General features: G+C 43.3%; 1 protein-coding gene and 1 long non-coding RNA gene across 2 annotated transcripts; both read left to right on the top strand.

The window, feature by feature from the left end:
• The first annotated feature begins 4,706 nt into the window (after positions 1 to 4,706).
• On the top strand, positions 4,707 to 12,946 carry LOC105735484 (cilia- and flagella-associated protein 43-like). Its single transcript, XM_012486705.3, has 8 exons — positions 4,707 to 5,274; positions 5,392 to 6,142; positions 7,234 to 7,861; positions 8,581 to 9,400; positions 9,503 to 9,786; positions 10,558 to 10,983; positions 11,453 to 12,320; positions 12,384 to 12,946. Exons 1-8 carry the CDS (start codon positions 4,707 to 4,709, stop codon positions 12,944 to 12,946), a joined length of 4,908 nt encoding a protein of 1,635 aa, XP_012342159.3.
• Positions 12,947 to 18,837: 5,891 nt separating this feature from the next.
• Positions 18,838 to 20,288, top strand: LOC147657183 (uncharacterized). The gene is made up of 3 exons (XR_015293039.1): positions 18,838 to 19,667; positions 19,758 to 19,847; positions 19,977 to 20,288. It is a non-coding gene; the product is annotated as an uncharacterized LOC147657183 (long non-coding RNA).
• Positions 20,289 to 20,735: the final 447 nt, after the last annotated feature.

Below are 20,735 nucleotides of genomic sequence, written 5' to 3'. Positions count from 1 at the left end.
CACCTTCTGCTCCCGATCGTATCGATTATTTCGAAAATCTTCGCGATCCCCAGAGCTCGGATGATAAATCGGTCCCCCAGCCGGGTGTGGGTGCGATATTCACAGTAGCTTTGGACGGCTGGTTGCCCAATTTAAGCTTTATTCAAGAGGACACAAAGGGGTGGCCGGTGGCTCATACGTCATCGTGGCATCGAGTCTACGGGCCCGCCTTTTGTCCCACCGGCGATAGACCCGCGGCCATTTACGAGGGCACTCCTTTCGTCCCGCCGTTCCACGCCGCGAATGCTAATTGATGTTACTGACTCGAGGTGACCCGGCCTCGGTGTGTGTGGTCCGCGTTTAATCGTTCGGCCTCGCCTCGAGCGCGATATTCGAGTTCGTGTGTTCGAGGGAAAGAAAAAGGAGGAAGAAATTTTTCGAAACTTTTTTACCGAGCGACGGTAAGGAAGATCGAGAAAGCTTTATAAACGAACATTCGGGCGGGTCGCAATAAGAAGCTAGGTTTCGCCAAAACTAACCGAAAGGCCCAAATTTCCACGCTCTTAACCACCATATCCGTGTAACGAAAACGAGTGGCCCCGGACACGCGCTCTCCCCTCGATCGATCGTGGATGATAGGGTTGTTGATCACGGATCCCGAATTAATTCTTCGAGACAGAGGCCGAGTCTAGGAGCCGGTCTCTCACCCTTCTTGGCAGGAGAATCGCTGGAAAGGAGAGGAGGAAATTCGTTACCGAAATTCGGCAGCCTAGTTCGAACCTCTATTATTTTTTTTTACCGGCGTCTAATTCGACGTTTAGCGATTTAAACGTCGTTTTCTCCATCTTTTATCCACGGGACGACCCGTCCATATAATCACGACTTGCGAACTTGCGAATAAACGCAGCTGCTCTTTCTTTCTTTCTTTCTTTACTTTCGAATCTCCTCGAAATTTTTCGGAATTTTGTCGCCCATCCACGAGAAAGAAGAACCCGAACCTCGACGAATCAGTTTCCCTAAAAACGACAAACCCTTCCCTCCTTGCAGAAATTCTCCTTCTCTCCAGGATCGACCTCCCCTCGAGGGCCAGAAACGGAGGCAGGCCGCTCCAGTTCCGGCGTTCTCACGGCGAAAAAAACGGGTGCCGGCCCCGTGAGAGAGGCTACTTTCGAGAACGTTTTCGTGCGCTATGGTGGCGGATGGGGACCCGTGGTTGGCGTGATACCCTTTTTCGACCGCCTCTATCACCTGCACCCCTCTCCCCCGACCGCACACGAACACACACACACGCACGCGCGCGAGGGAGAAGAAAAGAAAGAGAAGGAGAGAGAGAGAGAGAGAGAAGAAAGGAAAGGCAGGCTCAAGTGCGATTTCCTCTTTGTCCTTCCTTTCCTTCCTCTTCTTCTTCTTCTTCTTCTTCTTCTTCTTCTTCTCGAGTGGCCGTGATTACCGGGGGGGCCAACGAGGAGGAGGCCGGGTGGGGGGGGGGTGAGTGGAAGGGATTCTAAGCCGTGGAGGTGGCGGCGATGTCGGTCGAGGCACACGAAACCCGAGAGGAGATGATATAGAAAGGAGGAGGAGGAGGAGGGGGAGAAAGGAGAGGAGAGGAGAGGAGATCTCGCGGAGGGGGTGTAGCAGAGAGAGAGCAGAGGTTACTTTTAATGTCTCGCGTCACGCAGCCCAAGGCAGCGTGAGCCTCGCCTCGCCTCGCCTCGCCTCGCCTCCTCCTCGTCCTTACTAATTTGGCGCCAATTTCCAGCCAACCTCCCAAAGCAAAAACTAACCGGACCCATACATACACCCGTATGTATACGTCGTACACGTTGCGCCTCCTCCCCTGATTAAATGCTACTCGCTCGCTCGTTTCATCCCCTCCCCACCCCTCGTTTTCTTTTCGCTTCGCGCCGCGCTTTTTCTCCTTTCGCGACTCTTCTTCCTCTCCTCCTCCTCCTCCTCCTCCTTTCGACCCTCCGTCGTTCCCACACTTCGTCCTCGCACGCACTGCTTTTCGGCAGAATTTTTCGGATCGGGCGAAAAAGGAAGAGGAAGGGGGAGGGGGGAGGAAAGGTTGGAAGATCGATCGTTGAAAATCGTTCGAAACGAATTCGAGTAACGAGTTTTGAGAGGGGAGGGAGGGAGGGAGAGAGAGAGAGATTTTTTAACGATCGTTGCGTCGTTGGATTAGTTGAGAAAGAACTCGAAGCGAGGAAAGGAGGAGGAGGAGGAGGAGGAGGAGGAGGAGGAGGTTGTTTCCCACGAGAGTCGAAATATCGCGAGGACGTCGATATGATGATCGGTCGGATATGGCGTATGGGTTATGCAAATACGAGGCTCAGCGGGCGTCGATTTAATGGCGAGGGCACGGGTTCGGGCAGGGAGTAGGAGGGGGCGTTGTTGAGGAACCGAGCCTTCGATCGTCTTCTCCTTTTTTCCACAGGTTTTCGAGCAATTTGTCCCGCGCGTTTGTCAATGCGCGAGAATAAGTCGAAGAATCCTACGAAATATTTATTTTTTTCGATCGATGATAATTTCTAAATTTCGTTTTGAGAGAGGAGCGATAATTATAATGCATTAACAAGATCGCGTAATAAATCATTTGGGAATGAAGTTTTAATGCGTTCGAGGTATCGCGGAACGATTTAAGAAGAAATTTAGATTATTCGAGATCTCGTTATTATATATCTCGATGATATTGTAAAATTTTCGAAAATTTCGAAAAAAGAGAAAAATCAATGTTAACGAAATGAACAATTAACAGAATTTTGAAAATTATTCGTATTCGATCGAACTTTCGAAAAAAGAGAAAAATCAATGTTAACGAAATGTAGAGAATTCTGAAAATTATTATTATTCGATCGAACTTTCGAAAAAAGAGAAAAATCAATGTTAACGAAATGTAACAGAATTTTGAAAATTATTATTATTCGATCGAACTTTCGAAAAAAGAGAAAAATCAAAGTTAACGAAATGTTAACAGAATTTTGAAAATTATTATTATTCGATCGAACTTTCGAAAAAAGAGAAAAATCAATGTTAACGAAATGTTAACAGAATTTTGAAAATTATTCGTTCGATCGAATTTTCGAAAAAAGAGAAAAATCAATGTTAACGAAATGTAACAGAATTTTGAAAATTATTCGTTCGATCGAACTTTCGAAAAAAGAGAAAAATCAATGTTAACGAAATGTTAACAGAATTTTGAAAATTATTCGTTCGATCGAATTTTCAAAAAAAGAGAAAAATCAATGTTAACGAAATGTTAACAGAATTTTGAAAATTATTCGTTCGATCGAACTTTCGAAAAAAGAGAAAAATCAATGTTAACGAAATGTAGAGAATTTTGAAAATTATTCGTTCGATCAAAATTTCGAAAAAAGAAAAAAATCAATGTTAACGAAATGTTAACAGATTTTTGAAAATTATTCGTTCGATCGAATTTTCAAAAAAAGAGAAAAATCAATGTTAACGAAATGTATAGAATTTTGAAAGTTATTCGTTCGATCGAATTTTCGAAAAAAGAGAAAAATCAATGTTAACGAAATGTACAGAATTTTGAAAATTATTCGTTCGATCGAACTTTCGAAAAAAGAGAAAAATCAATGTTAACGAAATGTATAGAATTTTGAAAGTTATTCGTTCGATCGAATTTTCGAAAAAAGAGAAAAATCAATGTTAACGAAATGTAGAGAATTTTGAAAATTATTCGTTCGATCGAAATTTCGAAAAAAGAGAAAAATCAAAGTTAACGAAATGTAGAGAATTTTAGAAATTATTCGTTCGATCGAAAGGGACGAAACTTTCGAAAAAATTTTAAAAACGGGAGAGAAATAATCATTTTCATCAATATATAATCGAAAAATTCGCAAAAGGTGAAAAAACGGTCGATTCGAGTCGACTCGATGCGAGATCGAAAATCGATGCGAAGGTATAATATGGTGTCCATTATCGGCGGCGGGGCATCGATTTTTAAATTGGTCGGACAGTCGGAGGATCGGGTCATCGAACAGGGGGAGGGAAAGAAAGGAGAGAAGGAGGTTGGCAGGCATCCACGGGTAGTATATCACGTGGCAAGGATAAGTTTTTGATCGACCCTTTGCTATACGGATGACTCCCCGCTGCTTGACCTCATCACGCCACGCTATGGGGGTCTTTATAAACCCAGGATCGACTGCGCGTATCCTAATCACCTTTTGTCTTAACCCTGCCAAACTCTTTCTTCCAAGACAAACTCTACTGGCTTCTGGCAACCGGCCACCCGTTTACTCTTTCCTTCCTCCGCTTTCCTTTCATTTATACACTTTCCTTCAAAAGACGCTTCTTCATTTTACGCGTCGAGATTCATCGTTTTTTTTGAAAACGATCCGCGAAAGCGGATTCTATTTATTAATTTCTAATTCCTCCCCAAAAAAAAAAAAAAAAAAAAAATATTAAATCCGATTCGCGAGCGTCCTCTCTGAATCGTAATTTTTTTAATCGAACTACTTACCTACCTAAAAAGGAATAACTTATCGACGGACGATAATTTTAAGTAACTAAGGAAAAAAGTAACTAGGATAAAACTCGCTATATCAAACCTCATTAGAAACCGAGCCTAAACCCGTTCATAAGCGTTCCTAAAAAAGAGATATATCTTCGTTTTCATAATTTTCAAATTCAACTGTTTCCAAATATAAATGAAAAGTTAACCAAACTTGCAACATTTCGAGGTTATCCAAATTTCTCGAGGAATGACGATAAGTCACGACAATTGGAAACCCGCGTGGGCACGCGGCAGTAAATTCGAGGATATCATTTGGATAGGGAATGACGTTCTGGCTTGGTGTTCCGGTGTACACATCGTGTTCTACGACATCGGGCAGAGGAAGAAGAGTATCCTTTGGTGCTGGTCCCACGACGTAGGGGAGGGAGTTCGATGCCTCTCCTCGCACACCAAGTATCCCGTGTTCGCGTTCGCCGAGAAAACGTCCCAGCCAAAAGTCATGGTATACACTTACCCGTCGTTGATCAAAATATCCGAGTGTGTGAACGGGTTCACGAATCATTGTCTGACCACCGGATTCACCGCCACCGATTACTTGGTCTCGATCGGCTCCTATCCGTACTTTAGATTGAGCGTGTGGAATTGGAGGACAGGGCAGAAGATCGCCGCCGTGCAAACCCATATACACGACGAGATTGGCCAGATCATAAGGATCAATCTGATCGGGCCTCTCCTCGTTGCCCAAGTGGGGAAAACCTGCGGGGAGGCGTACGTTTGGGATCTGATCGTTACCAAGGAAGCCGCTATTTTGAAAGGTAACAGTCTAACAATCTTATCGATTGTCCTTCGTGCCGATTTTTACGCGATTATTTATTTTACGAGAGTAACCTGATCTTTGGCACCACCAAAATCTGATCAATATTGAATTTCAGAGTACGAGTTAAAGCTTCCGAAACACGAGCGAATCCTGGGCGCGGATTGGTCCTCGACGTCCACGGAGCCGTTGCTGGCGCTCGTCGACCAAGAAGGCCACATCTATCTGAGCAATTACGACGGGAGTGACATCTATCGGATCATGGTCGGGCAACGTTGCAACATTTGTATAGAGAAGGATCTGCCTATAATCAAGTGGTTCCAGGACGGCCTCATATTGCGTACGCCCTACTGTCAGATAACGTTCTACAAGAAATTCGCCAGGCTGAACGTGTGGAAGAAGATGTGGTACGTGAAGACGGAGAGGAAGCCGTATCTCCTGGTCACGAATCCGTTTCAGGATCGCCGATTTTTCTATTACACGTACGAGGGGGAATTGATAAAGGTGGACATCACGGAGGAGGACAACAAGCCTGTTGTCTCCAGATGCTTCGACAACGGAGGTTTGTACCGTTTCGTCGACTTCGTCTATCCGTGGTGCCATCATTTGTTCGCTATTTGCGACGCGAACAAGGAATACGTCATCCTCGAGTGCTACGAGGGGACGCTGATCTCGAACATGATACCGGACGTGGACGACGAGATACTCTGCCAGACATCCCACCCCGAACTCCCGTTGATCGTTTTGGCCACAAATCGCGGCGAATTGCACTGCGTCTCCATCATCGACCCGGCCAACCCTAAGATCGTGGCGCGACTCAGGCTCCAACGTACGCCCTTGGACTTCGTCAAGTTCTCCTTGTCCGGAAAGTGAGTGCACTCGCCTCCTCCAATTTTAGAAATCTTTCTATCCGAAACGACTGTCTATCGATACATTGGCATAGAAAATTGGATCGATCACGATCTGCAACGATAGTTTTATAGCTCGAAAACAAATATCCTTGTCCGGAAAGTGAGTGGATTCCAAAAATTTTAGAAATCTTTCCAGCCTATTCTAATCTGAAACGACTGTCTATCGATGCATTGGCGTAGAACCCAAATTGCAGATCGATCCGAACTGCAACGATAGTTTTATAGCTCGAAAACAAATATCCGGAAAGTGAGTGGATTTTAGAAATCTTTCCATCCTATCCTAATCCGAAACGATTCTATCGATCCATTGGCGTAGAACCAAAACTGCGGATCGATCATGATCTGCAACGATAGTTCGATTTATAAGCTCGAAAACAAATATCCGGAAAGTGAGTGGATTTTAGAAATCTTTCCAGACTATCCTAATCCGAAACGACTGTCTATCGATGCATTGGCGTAGAACCAAAACTGGATCGATCCGAACTGCAACGATAGTTTTATAGCTCGAAAACAAATATCCGGAAAGTGAGTGGATTCCAATTTTGGAAATCTTTCCAGCCTATTCTAATCTGAAACGACTGTCTATCGATCCATTGGCGTAGAACCAAAACTGGATCGATCCGAACTGTAACGATAGTTTTATAGCTCAAAAACAAATATCCGGAAAGTGAGTGGATTTTAAAAATCTTTCCATCCTATCCTAATCCGAAACGACTGTCTATCGATACATTGGCGTAGAAAACTGGATCGATCACGATCTGCAACAATAGTTTTATAGCTCGAAAACAAATATCCGGAAAGTGAGTGGATTTTAGAAATCTTTTCATCCTATCCTAATCCGAAACGATTATATCTATCGATGCATTGGCGTAGAACCCAAACTGGATCGATCACGATCTGCAACATAAGCTCGAAAACAAATATTTACGATTTTGAACGATCAAATTGTAGCTCTTCTGACTTTCGTATGTAGCGTCAGGATCATTCGAAATATGGAATATGGAACGATCTCTCTCTCTCTCTCTCTCTCTCTCTCTCTCTCTGTCTAGGTCTCTGATCGCAGCCGAGAAAAAGACGGGCAACTGTTACTACGTGAACATGCAACGGGGGAACATGTACGACGTGCAAACGTTGATCAGAGTCGGCCACCCGATCTCCGACGTTCTGATATTCGAAGGGTACAAGAAGCTGCGTATCCTCGTGTTATACACGATCGTGAGGAACGTGGGCCACAGCCTGTTCCTATACGAGATCGTGGAGAATCAAAATCTGATCGTCGAGCCGATCGTCGAGCTGCTTTTGCCCGGCGTGTATCGGAATCTCTACCACCTGCCCGGCAACCCGATGATCCTCGTCGGGACACCGTACATGACGCGCCAACTTCGAGTGCAGAAGGTGCAGGATTTCAAGAACATCACGTTCGAGGACGGCCTGATGACAGGCCATTTCGTGAAACTTGCCAATTTGTTCGTGGACCGTTGGTGGATCGTCACCACGGCCGTCGACGGGATAGTTCACGTGAGGGACAAGACGGTTAGGCGGGAGATGGCGTGTATCAAGACCCATCACAGGGAGGAATTGGGCACGAAGAAGGCGATGGCCAACAAACAGGGGGATCTGATCATTGCTCTCGGCTACAACGGCTCGTTGGTGGCCACCAAGTTTTCCACCAAGAAGGTATTCACTTATATTTACTTGATCTACTCGATCTACTTGAGAAAAATTTTCCTCGAATAAGCGATATCTATGGAAGGTTTTAAAGGTTAGGGGTAACTTGTCATCTTTGGAGAAATATCGGGTCGTTTTTGCAGGAAGTTGTTAAATCGACACCGATAAATATTACGATAAATTGAATTTTTAAACATTTAGCTATTGATAAAACACCAACAACTAATCAATCTTCCTCAATAATAATCGTCTAAAAACTATAATTTCTGTAGGAACAGCAATAATTCGATGAGCTCGAATATTGCACAAATTATATGTTTCCAAAAATTTCTTTCCCCCCACTTTCATTTTCATTGCAACACGAGAGATTAAACCAAAAAATCAAAATAAATGTCAAATAATAATATTTAGGAATGGCTAAAACTGGTAATTACAATAGTAAACTGAGGAATAGGAAGAGAAAAAAATTGCAATTGTCTACCGGTGAATGATACAAATAAGCAGAAAATGGAGGAATATTTTATTTTTTAAAAACAAGAATCTCATAACGATGGTTTCGATTCGTTCGTTCAGATGGTTAATTATTCAAAGATTTGATCTTCCTTTTCCAATTTCCTCACAATCGTTGGAGACACTTTCAATTAATCCTCCTTCGAGAACGCCCCCCTTTTCGCTAGCCAGACAACGAATCGTCGATTGATATTCTCCGCTTCCTTCCTCCAGCGTAGGACCTGCAAGGATCGCGTTCCCCCAAGGAGAAACACACGAGCAAAGTGGAGCACAATCTGTACGAGAGGATGAGGAAGAAGATCGAGGTCGACTACGCGAGCCTCGAGCCGACTATTCACAATATTTTGGCGGGCCCGTTGCACGAATTCCCTGACCCCGAGAAGGAGGGGGACAAGACGTGGACGGAGTGGAGGGACGAGATGAAGCTGAGGGAGGAGGAGGAGGCGAGCAGGGAGCAGAAGACGGCCCTGTTGAACGATTTCGAGAAGCTTCGGGAGAAGGTGAGGAAGTTGCTGGACGAGAACGAGGCCAGCACCGAGATAGAGAAGCTGCCCATAGCCGCGTTCGACTTGGACATCAAGGGCAGGGATCACAAGCTGAAGGTGGGCCGCGACATTTGCGAGAACCTGCGCCTCGAGTTCGAGCACAACATAAACGAGACGAAGCGGGTTTCCAAGTGGATACGAAAGAACTTTTGGGACCCACAGAAGATAGTCGCCAAGAGTTTGTACGCGATATTGGACGAGATGGAGGTGGTGAATTATCCATCGGTGGCCGAGGACCCGAACGACGCCCTCTTCATCAAGTACATACACTTTCACAAGAAGACAGCGTACAGCGTTCTGGAGAACGATTGGTTCGAGCCTTGGAAAATTTACACGGAGCAGGAGTTGCAGGTGGAGGCGAGCAGGAAGCACAATATATATCGGGAGGAGGACAAGAGGATCGATCTGTTGATGAACGAATGGGAGTTGGAGGACAAGGAGGAGGAGTTGAAGAAGTTCAAGAACGAGGTAGAAGAGCGGAAAGCGGTGAACGGTAAAAGCAGAGATAATTCTACCTTTCGTTCCTTTTCTTTTTCATAAAAATATGTGTAGTCACGATTTTGCCTCAATTGATCGAGCCACCGTTCGTTTAAAGGAACAACGACCCACCGATTCGTCGAGTCGTCCCCTTATTATCCCCAATTCGGCTACTACGGATTCGCCCAAACGAAGATAAACAATCGTTTCTTCATACACGATTGCGCCAAGCTTCGAGACTTTTTCAACATAAAGTTCAACGAGGTATACGCGTTGAAGGAGAGAGAGATGAACGTGATACGCGACAGGATCGAGAGGATACGTTACATCGACTCGGAGTTGAAGATCATGTTCAACAAACACGTGCCCCACGTCCCCAGCGATCCTGTCTGGCACTGGCAGGTCGACTCTGCTCCATTCATACATTCGACTCGACCCGTTTTAGAATTAACCCTTTGCACTCCACACGCACTTGGTAAATTTCACGCACGAATTAACGCGTAAAACCTTTATATTTTCATTTTTTTTTTTTATCTATCTTTACATATAAGGGAAGACGATTTATATTTATATTATCTATAACTGTCCTTTCATCTTCTTATATACTACCATTTCTATTTTCATCACTATTTTCCTTCTCTCTATTAACAATCTCTTAACGAATAGAAATCATTCCGTTATTTAATAACGAAAATTTTTAATCAAATTATATTAAATTATTCCACGCTTCCAAAACTCAGAAACTTTGAAAATAATATTTCCATCGCGATATATTTCTATTCACGAATAAAATTCGGACCTAACCCAACCTAACCCAACCCAACTCAACTTAACTTAGCCTAACCTAACCTAACCTAACCTAACCTAACCTAACCCAACCTAACCTAACTTAACTTAACTTAACTTAACCTAACCTAACTTAACTTAACTTATCCTAACCTAACCTAACCTAACCCAATCTTTGTAAGATTATACTTAAAGATCTTAGGAATCTACTCGTAAAGCGATATTTTAAAAAGTTGTCGTTCGAATCGCTGCATCGATCCGTTGGAGCGCAAAGGGTTAAGAATTCTTCGTTCATTCTCTTGTACACCCTCGATCAAATTAAATTGCAACCCCTGAATCGCATCCTACAACCGTGGCCGGGTTAACAGAGTTTTCCACGTTGTTCAGGAGAGGCCGGAGAGCATCATCACGGTGAGGATGGACGAGATAAAGGCGAAGCCGTACATCTCCCCGTCCCACATGGAAATGTTGATGAAGCAAGCCGCCGAGGAGGAGCGGATAAGAAAATTGTTGCTGGCCGACGACTTTCGGGAGCGAGCCCTGATGGCGATGATGGACGGCGTGCTGGAGGTTCGATGGGAGGACATAATCAAGATAGACGTACCGAAGCCTCCATGCATGCTGGCCAAGAAGCCCGAGGACTACACGTCCGAGGATATATTGGCGGTGAAACAGTACGAGAAGGACGTGCAGTTCCTGAATGAGGAGCGGGAACGGTATCACAGGATGCTGGACGCCGAGTATTCGAAGGTTATGGAGCAGTTGAGGGATGGGATAGACAGGTTCAACGGGAAATTGAACGATCTTTTTCACGTGAGTCAATTTGTGATTCTCGGACGGATCGGCATGATTCGAATTGTGACAATTTTTGTTTACTTACGTTTGATTTTTCTTTTCGTAATGAAATTTTTTTTCTATTCATTGAGATGGAAATATAGGTATAGTTATTGCAAGGTTGACTCGACAAATCATCCTTAAAATATTAAAGTTTTATTCAAATTCACCGAATTATTTCACGTATATTAAACGATACGATGTTTTAGCAATAAAAACGATGCGTTCTTACCAAGAGTCGCGAATTAACACGTGTTTTTACGCGTAGCAAGAAAGCAATCGTTTCCTGCGATGTTTCAACAATGAAGTAAATATCGTTACATTTCTCATCTCGAAACAACATCTCGAAAACTTTCCAGATTAAAGAAAAAAATCTGGCCATTCCAGACACGCTTATTCCACGCTTAATTTAAATAAGATTACATAAACAGCTCAGAAATATCCTTAGATGAAAATAAACATCGAGGCAGCGATCAACCAGTTGAACCTGAGGTACATGCGGGGCCTGCTCCTGATCCATCGTCGTATAATCACGTTCGAGGAGGAGACCACGCTGAAGGAGAGGATCGCGAGGAAGGAGGATTACGGGAGCGAGATGGTCGAGCACTTGAAGATATTTCGCACGGTTCACCAAAAGGTCACGGACAAGTACACGTCCCTGGTGAACAAGGAGAAGGGGTTCGCGAAGAGGTTCAAGGCCGAGTTCTACCACATGCACAAGGTGCAGCTGGAGATCCTGGAGCGGCAGTGCAATCGGAGGCCGAGGGTGAACCTGAGGAACCTGGACGCGTCCGACTTGTACGAGTTGGCCGAGGACGTGTTGGGGAAGATGCCCAGCCCGCCCTACCTGCCCCCCGAGTGCAAGGATTACCTGAGGATATTGCACAACTTCGACGCGAGGCCGGTCACAGTGCCGGCAAGCGTAGACGCGGCGAATTGGGACAACTTGGTGAAGCTTCGACGGGCCAAGATCAATTTGGAGCTGATGATAAAGGGGGCGCAGACCGAGCTGATGGACGTGGAGGCGGTGCTGTTCGGTTTCGAGCAGAAGATGGAGAGGTGCAAGGCCGACGTGGAGGACATGAGGAAGGATCTGGTGGAGAAGAGGACCAGGCAGATGATGGAGGACCTCGACGTGGAGGTGCAGCTGGTGTTGAAGATGGGCCAGGTGGAGATCGACCTCGAGGGGGAACTGACCGACTCGAAGCACGCGGTCCTCGTCTCGAAGGCGACCATCGACACGGCCAACTCGTACATCCGGGCAGCGGGCGAGTGCAAGCTCAAGGCTTTGAACGATCTGTTGAGCTTTCAGAGAGGTTTTCTTGATATTTAAAACGATTCCACGATTCCGACCCTTCTTTCGATTCGTTCGTTCGCAGGCACGCTGTTGAAGCAGTGGCAGCACATGTGCCGGAAGAAGAACCTGGAGGATCTGAGGGAGGATCTCCGGTTCACGGAGTCGACCACGGTCACGAAGGAGATGCAAGGGTATCTGAAGCGGAAGGCGAAGGGTCTGCCTGACGACAAGACGCCCCAGCAGCTGGACGACGACATAGAGGCGGTGAAACGGAAATTCCAGAAGGCGTTGGACGAGGAGAGGGCGCGGCTCGAGGCTGTGGAGAAGGAGATCGCCTCCCTGAAGGTGAGGAACGAGCAGCTCGACAGGCAGGTACTGGAGATGAACATGGCCAGGTGCGACATGGAGTTGAAGCGCGACATTGCCGGCGAGGAGAGGCAGAAGGATCACCTCGAGAGGAAGGTGAAGATGGTGATGCACCGCTCCACGCTGATCAAGAAGCTGCAGGACAATTACGCGGAGCTCGTCGAGCTGCAGACCGAGCACGAGCTGCTCAGGCTCAAGCGATACCCGACCTTCCATTTCAGGATGCTCGACGAGGAGAACGAGGAGGCGCGGAGGAACGTTCGAACGAATCTTTGCTAAGCTTGCTTTCGTTGCGATTCGGCGTTTTTTGGGTTTTGGATGGGTTGGATGGGTGCTCTTGGACAGGTGGTCCAAGATCTCGAATCGATAATTGGGAATAATAATTGAAAAGATTGCGAGCTTTTCGTTACAAACTTTTATTATTATTTTATATAAGGTTGATATATGTTCGTGGATATCCTTGAAACGGGATCGTAGGAGGGTGGAACAAAGATATATCGGTCGAGGTTAGGCCTCTATCGACAAAAATTTAAATTGTTTGTAAAAAATTGAGAAACTGGAAAGCCTTGCTCGACAACTTTTGTATTTATATTTTTTAAAAATCCAGTCCAAAGATATTCCACGGGAATGTGTTTTCAAAAAATTATCCTCGGTAAAATCCAATCCAATGTTTTCTTATTTTCCTTCAAATCGAGTCATTTCAATTATCATTTATTTCTCCTCGTATTTTTCAATGATGGTTTCAATCGTGAATAAATCATTGACAAAAGAAAACGAGGGAGGCGTAATTTCGATAAATCGATAAAATTATCCTCGACTCATTCCAATTTATTTTTAATCGTATTTTCCAATGATGACTTGATCCTCGAAAATTAGGTTAAATATAAAAAACGAAAAATCGTTGATAATCGTGAATAAATCGTGAATAAATCATTGGCAAAAGAAATCGAGGAAGGCGTAATTTCGATAAATCGATAAAATTATCCTCGACTCATTCCAATTTATTTTTAATCGTATTTTCCAATGATGACTTGATCCTCGAAAATTATGTTAAATATAAAAAACGAAAAATCGTTGATAATCGTGAATAAATCGTTGGCAAAAGAAATCGAGGAAGGCGTAATTTCGATAAATCGATAAAATTCTTCTCGAGTCATTCCAATTTATTTTTAATCGTATTTTTCAAAAAACGAAAAATCGTCGATCGTGAATAAATCGGTAAAAGAAATCGAGGGAGGCGTAATTTCGATAAATCGATAAAATTCTTCTCGAGTCATTCCAATTTATTTTTAATCGTATTTTTCAAAAAACGAAAAATCGTCGATCGTGAATGAATCGGTAAAAGAAATCGAGGGAGGCGTAATTTCGATAAATCGATAAAATTATCCTCGAGTCATTCCAATTTATTTTTAATCGTATTTTCCAATGATGACTTGATCCTCGAAAATTAGGTTAAATATAAAAAAACGATCGTTGATTGAAGCGAATAAATCACTGGCGAAAGAAATCGAGGGGGGAGGGGGTAATTTCGATAATTGCGCGCCGCTTTTGACTCGGATGGAAGCGCGCGATTTACGAGTTTTGAGAGGTTTGAATTTGTTTTGAACCGGTCGAAGAGATGGATATCCGTTGAATAGAAATAAACGCGGAGCGCTAGTCGTTCGTTGAAACGCGGGCAACCATTTATTTAGCGACTTTTACCAATTAAACGTGGTATTCTATCCGAGTTCGTTTGTGAAATTAATCGCAAAGTAAAACGTTGTGTAAATTTAAAATAATTTGTAATCGCTCGAGAATTTATTATCCAATTTAACAATCTTCCAAAAACGTGTCATTTATCTCTGTCATTTACAATTAAACAAGCGTCTATTTCACTTTAAAACACTTTCGACGAAAGATCAAGAGACTGGTCTTTTTATTGTCGAAAAAAATTTTTGTTCCAATAACGTAAAAATCCGGAGAATTCTAACGTATACAATCGATACAATAGAACAACAATTTTTTTATTTATATCCTATGCATATATATAATTTTTTAGTAGTTAAGATTAATAATTGTATCAACAATCGAAATAATTAATAACGTTGGATGATTATATCCTTAATTTCGCGAATGAAAATAATTTTTTTCTCATTGTTCAAATTATTGGATCGCCATCAACGAAGCGTCTCACCATTCCCCTTCTTTTCCATCGAGAGAATAAGTATCGGGGATTTCGATCCTGTTCAAAAATTCCATCCCCATACGGAATAGTGGAGCAGTGGCCTGGCTCTCGACTTGATTGTTTTCACGACGACGACGACGACGACAGTATTATGTCGATGTCAGCGGTGAAAACGATGATTGATCGATCACGGATAACCCGTGGATTCCACGGCTACCGCGGCAACAAAAAGAGGAACCCAATGAATATAACCTTTCAACCGGCATAATATTTGGGGGCAAAGCCCTATCCTGCCCCGCTTCATTAATAAAAATCATGCGATCGTTAGGGTGAAAATATTTACAGTTCGACATCGAGGGCTTGCCCTGTCCATTCTTCTCCCCTTCCTTCCTTTCTTTCATTCTTTTTTTCTTCTCCCGCGCCTGTTATGCGAGGAAATGGAGCGCGAACCAACTAATCCCCCTCCCCTCTCACTTTACGATTTTTATTATTCATCGAACAGGCTCCTTTTTCATTTCCATGAATGTTGTCCATCCATTGCTCGAAATTGTTTCCTTTTTTTTTATTTTTACAGAAATATGATTCTTGTCCAAAAATGGGCCTTGTCGCGTCACTTTAACTTTAATGCTCGAACGAAAATTGTACAAATTTTGCGACTGACTTTCATTTCGTTATAGACGACTTCCCCGCCGTGATCAGAAATGCGCTCGAGAAAAATCGTCAAAATCGTGTTTACCGAGAGAAGAAAATTGACGATGATGCTTGACGTTTCCAGAGATGCTCGATAACTCGAATCGTAGCAGCATATTACAATTGCGTCGTTGCATGATGCAATTGAAAGGGCTTCAGTTTCCATCCATCTTCGCAAACGCGTCGCGAAACTTCGCCAATTCGAGGATCGCAACGACGAAATTAAATCCACTTAGGTAAGAATTAAGCATATCATCTCGGAAAGGCGAAAATTCATTCGAATCGCGAAAACTCGTCGATTATTTCCCTTCGATTTCACGATAAAAAATGAATCGACGGAAGCAACGACCGTAGAAAGATCGGCCATATTTCTCACACAGAGAAAGGAGAGATGCGTTTAATCGTCGCACGATGAGTTTGAAAAATTCCTTCTCTCTCTCTCTCTCTCTCTCGTCGTCCCCGCAACGCGTTAGAAAAGGAAAGAAAAAAAAAAAGAAAGAAAGACCAGGTCTTCGACGAAATTGATTCGTACGACTCGACTCGGTTCGCGGCGATCATTCATCTCGCGGCTCTGCTATTAGCACAGTTATTTATGGTGAAAAAGTGTATAGATCGCGGGGACTCCCCCCCCTAGATGATTTATGCGCCGCTGCAAATTGCCGCTTGTCCTTTGTGAGAGCGGGCCCTGATTAAATCCTTTCGACCGTAGCTCGGCTCGTAATTCAACCGCGTTTAGAAGGTGGTCCACGATAGAAGGTGGACAGAAGGTGGAAAGCGTCGGTGGAGTTTGTGGGAGTTTCGTCCTCGGATGGATTCCTCTTTGAACAAGTTCTCTCTCAAATCCTTCTTCCAAGATTTATTGGGGGCATTTTTTTTCTTTTTATTAATTTTATTGTTAAGCGAGTTATCAAGTTGCTTGTGCAAGTAAATTTGCGATTAACGGAAAAAGTAAGATCGTTCGTCTTCTTTGCTTTCGATTCGAAATTTTAAGCATTCCGATCCTTCTTTGCCAAAAGTGATTGTTAATTCGAAATCTTTGAAAGGATAATATACGTCGCTTTGGTTGGTCAAAAGGTACGTAAGGAAGGATACGAAACGAGAATTGATTACATTCAGGGGAAATGGTATCGTATGGAGATATCATCGTTTCCAAATATTTCGTCACATTCGATCGATTGATTGATCGATAAAAAGATTTCCTTCCCCCTCGAATAAAAGATTCCTTACACTAGAAATCTTTTCAACCGTCGTGGAAATTATTAATCTTCTCGATCGATTGCTGGAATATTTTTTAATTTACTATTAATTAAAAAAATTAAACAAAAAGAAAAAGATCGTTCGATCGAAACGAAATCGATCGTCTTTGATTCAAAATAAATTTCAAATAATCCGTAATTGTTTATTCGTAATTACATTTAAAAAAACAACAATTTTTATGTATATACGAAAATATATAACCAAACAGCTCGACGATAAGACGGAAAAAGATGAAAAGATTTCGAGCAAATGATTTCCCCCTCTTTTCCTTACACGAAGCTAGATATCCAGCCGTGGAAATTATCCCCGGTAAAGGGGTGGCACATACGCGCCATATTATCGGCCGTGGCGAGAGAAGAGGAGGAGGGGGCAGAGCGAGGCCGGTTATCGGGGGGGGGGGGGGAGGGAAAGCTGGCACTCCAATCAATGCAAATCAAATCGAGAGCCGTGAATACGAAGCGTATAGTCAAATCAAGCGAATAAAAGCTTCATGAATGTAAAAGACTGGATGTGAATGCGAGCGGCGCGAGCCAATCTGGTAATGCGTCTTCTCTTCCCTCCCTTCCCCCCCTCCCCCCCCTCCGCCCCTCCCCGATAACCTGCCCAGTAACTCTTAACCGACCACCGGTGGAAAAAAATACCGTTCGAATATTGCGTTACGCCGATGGAAACTACGCGTTTAAAAAGAAAAAAAAAATATCGCTTCTTCTTCTTCTTCTTCTTCTTTCATCTTCTTTGCGCGTTGTACTCGCGCGTACACCTTGATATACGTGCTCGATCGAGCGGGACTTCCTTTTGAGGTTAGGGTGGACTGTTGAGAGGACCTATCGCGTTGCGTGATAAATTCGTTTCGATGTTCCTTTTTTCCCTTTCTCTTCTTTGGAGAATTTCAAATGTAACGATATAATAATAATCAGGCTATCACTTGTTACTTTTTTCCAACGAATTTTGACTCGAACGATGATAAAAATAAATCGAGGGAACGAGAATTCTTTTCTCGTCTCTAACGATTAAAGTAGTAATAATACGATGAGAATAAATCTAGGGAATTTAAAATATCATTCGAAGCTGTAAAGAGAGAAAGCGAAGAATCGACATCTTAGATATTGGGAAGGGAATATTTTTTCTCGTCTCCAACGATTATAATAGTAAAATAGACACGAGCACGATGAAAATAAATCTAGGGAATTTAAGATACCATTCGAAGCTGTAAAGAGAAAAAGCGAAGAATCGACATCTTAGATATTGGGAAGGGAATATTTTTTCTCGTCTCTGCAAATATTATTACACAATTTAACGATAAAAGTAGTAATAATACGATGAGAATAAATCTAGGGAATTTAAGATATCATATGAAGCGTATAGAGAAAAAGCGAAGAATCGATATCTTAGATATTGGGAAGGGAATATTTTTTTCTCATCTCTAACGATTAAAGTAATACGATAAAATAATACGAGCACGATGAGAATAAATCTAGGGAATTTAAGATACCATTCGAAGCGTATAGAGAAAAAGCGAAGAATCTGAGATGTTGGATTAACAATAATTTTAAAGATTTCAATATACGTGGATAATATACATCAAAGGGAGTAGAACGAGAAAACAAATAATAATAAACAGATGATAAATAGATAGAACGGAAAGCGCGAGAACAGTGGTGAGGGAAAATTTGCTTGGAAAGGTCCCGATTCGACTCGACTCGAGACGAACCGAGGGGATGTCGACACCCCGTTGAAAATAGGTATTTCAAGGCGTGTTTCGAGGTTGGCTGGATACGGGACGGTGCAACGTCGTGGCCATTCAACCCAATCCGGCGAAAAGGAACGAGGGTGGTGGCGTTCCATCGCGCATACGTAAGTGCATCTATCCGAATACACACGTCCAGCTTACCGAGGATTTATGTCACGCTTAGGCATCCGTCCACCACCGTGGAAACTTCGATAATGCAATCCTCGAGTCGCGCCCTCCCAAAATGGAGGCCATCTCTTTAGCATATCCTTTAAACACGAAACGATGCTCCACGCTGTCTCCTTTTCTCTGATACATCATTAAAAATAATCGCCAAATAATAATCGTCACCTATGATTTCGCTCGACTATTCGATATTCATCTTCCCTCGAGGGGGAACCTAACCAAATATTATTTTCAAACAATCGAGAAAGAAACTCGATCATCGACACTATCTTCGATCCACCTCTTCCTCACGCGGAAACGAGTGTTTATCGCGCGTTGCAACGGCGGAGAAGAAGAAGAAAGAAGAAAAAGAGGAGGAGGAGGAGGAGGAGGAACGCTCCTTTGTCTCTTTACGGTCTGAAAGTGTGGAGGAGAATGCGCGCAGGACGGCCATCGCCATCCACGTCTTCCCGGTGGACGCCACGAAGAAGTACGGCCGGATAATAACGAGTTTCGCTGTCGTCCCTTTCGCCCTTCGCGCAGAGAGCGCGAGTCGTAAACTCGACCTCGCTGCCAGCCCCCCGCCCCTCCCCCCCTCCCCTTTTCACGTCGAGCAACGCTTTTTCCTCGGCCTTCGCCGCCCGATCGCGGTCAAAATTTTTATTGCGCGATCCTCTCGATCCTTGTGGAGAGGATCGAATCGTGGAAACGTTTGGAATATCGAGGGAAGAATTTGGAAAGGAATCCATTTGTTTCAGATGAACCTGAACGTGTTCGAGATTCAATTCGATCGATAAACGATAGACGTTGAATTGTTTTTTTTTTTTTTTTTTTTGGAAAAAGGAAAATTAACCTTTCGAGATTCGAGTTTAAAGGGGGGGAAAAAATTCTAGTTTAAATTTCTAGTTGTTGGTACATATATAAGGCATATATATATATATATATATGTGTGAAAATGATGCGACATTTTTCATCTCGAATACCGCGTGCTCGCGGTAAGTATTTTTTAATTCTTTCCAGCGATAGAAGATGGAAACATTTTTGAGAAAAGGATGTTAACGACGTATAAATTATTTTCCACGCAGGATTCCATATCCCGAAAAGGAGTTATATGGTGAAGGTCAAGATGGATTTCAAAGGAGTTCAGAACGAGTTGAAATATCAACTCGAACACGGTACGTTTTTTTTTTCTTTTTCTTTCTTTCACGTGTCAAATAATGCCAATCCTCTCTCCCTCGCCAATACTCTTTCCATCGAATTTTCCAGATTTCGATTTTAATTTCTTTTTTTTTTTTTCCCCTCAGAACATTTCCAACAATTGGAGCCAAAAGATTTGATCAGGAAGCCTTACGACCGGTTCAATATACGCGAGTTCGACAGGAATAAATTAATCGACTCGGATATAATATGAGAAAGAAGATCGAAATAAAACACCCTCTCCCCCCCGGGCTCGAAAATAATCCTCTCGACAATTTAATTCAATTAACTCGATCAATTTGATTTGTCACTCGTCTCTCCTTCCCTTTTTCTCGAGTCTGATCGATACTAACTTGAACGCCATACACACATATTGTCACGAAATTATACATTCGTCAATAATATACTTATCGATGAAACGACGAGTGTCCATTTTTTTCCCAGGCTGATGGTCATTTTCTCGAGAATCAACACCGCTTCGAAAGGCGGGCTACGGCCCCTTTCGAGACGATTCCAACTCTAATCTCGTTTTAATGACAGGGTGCTGGACGAATGATGAAGTGTCAAATCGAAAAGATGGCGAAAAGGGATAGATGGGCGTTGTTTTCTCGCGACCACGATAATGTATTCCACGGGGAGAAGATTTTTAATTAGGAGTTGCTGCCACGTTCCCCCTCTCTCCTCCACCGGTGTTCCCCGGTTTCCTCGAAAAATTGCCGCCAGATGGCAGGCTCTCTCTCCTCCCCACTTTCCCACGTTGTCGTTCAACAGACCAAAATGATGAATTTCTGAAAATTGGGCAGACAGGGAAAAGAAAATTTTTTGCTCGAGCGATAATCATATCAAGTGTGATTTCTATAAATTTC

The sequence above is a fragment of the Apis florea genome, unplaced genomic scaffold, assembly GCF_048593485.1.
Source record: "Apis florea isolate Af1SG1 unplaced genomic scaffold, ASM4859348v1 contig_3203_pilon, whole genome shotgun sequence".
NCBI lineage: Eukaryota > Metazoa > Arthropoda > Insecta > Hymenoptera > Apidae > Apis > Apis florea.
This window is presented reverse-complemented; position numbering and strand designations above follow the sequence as displayed.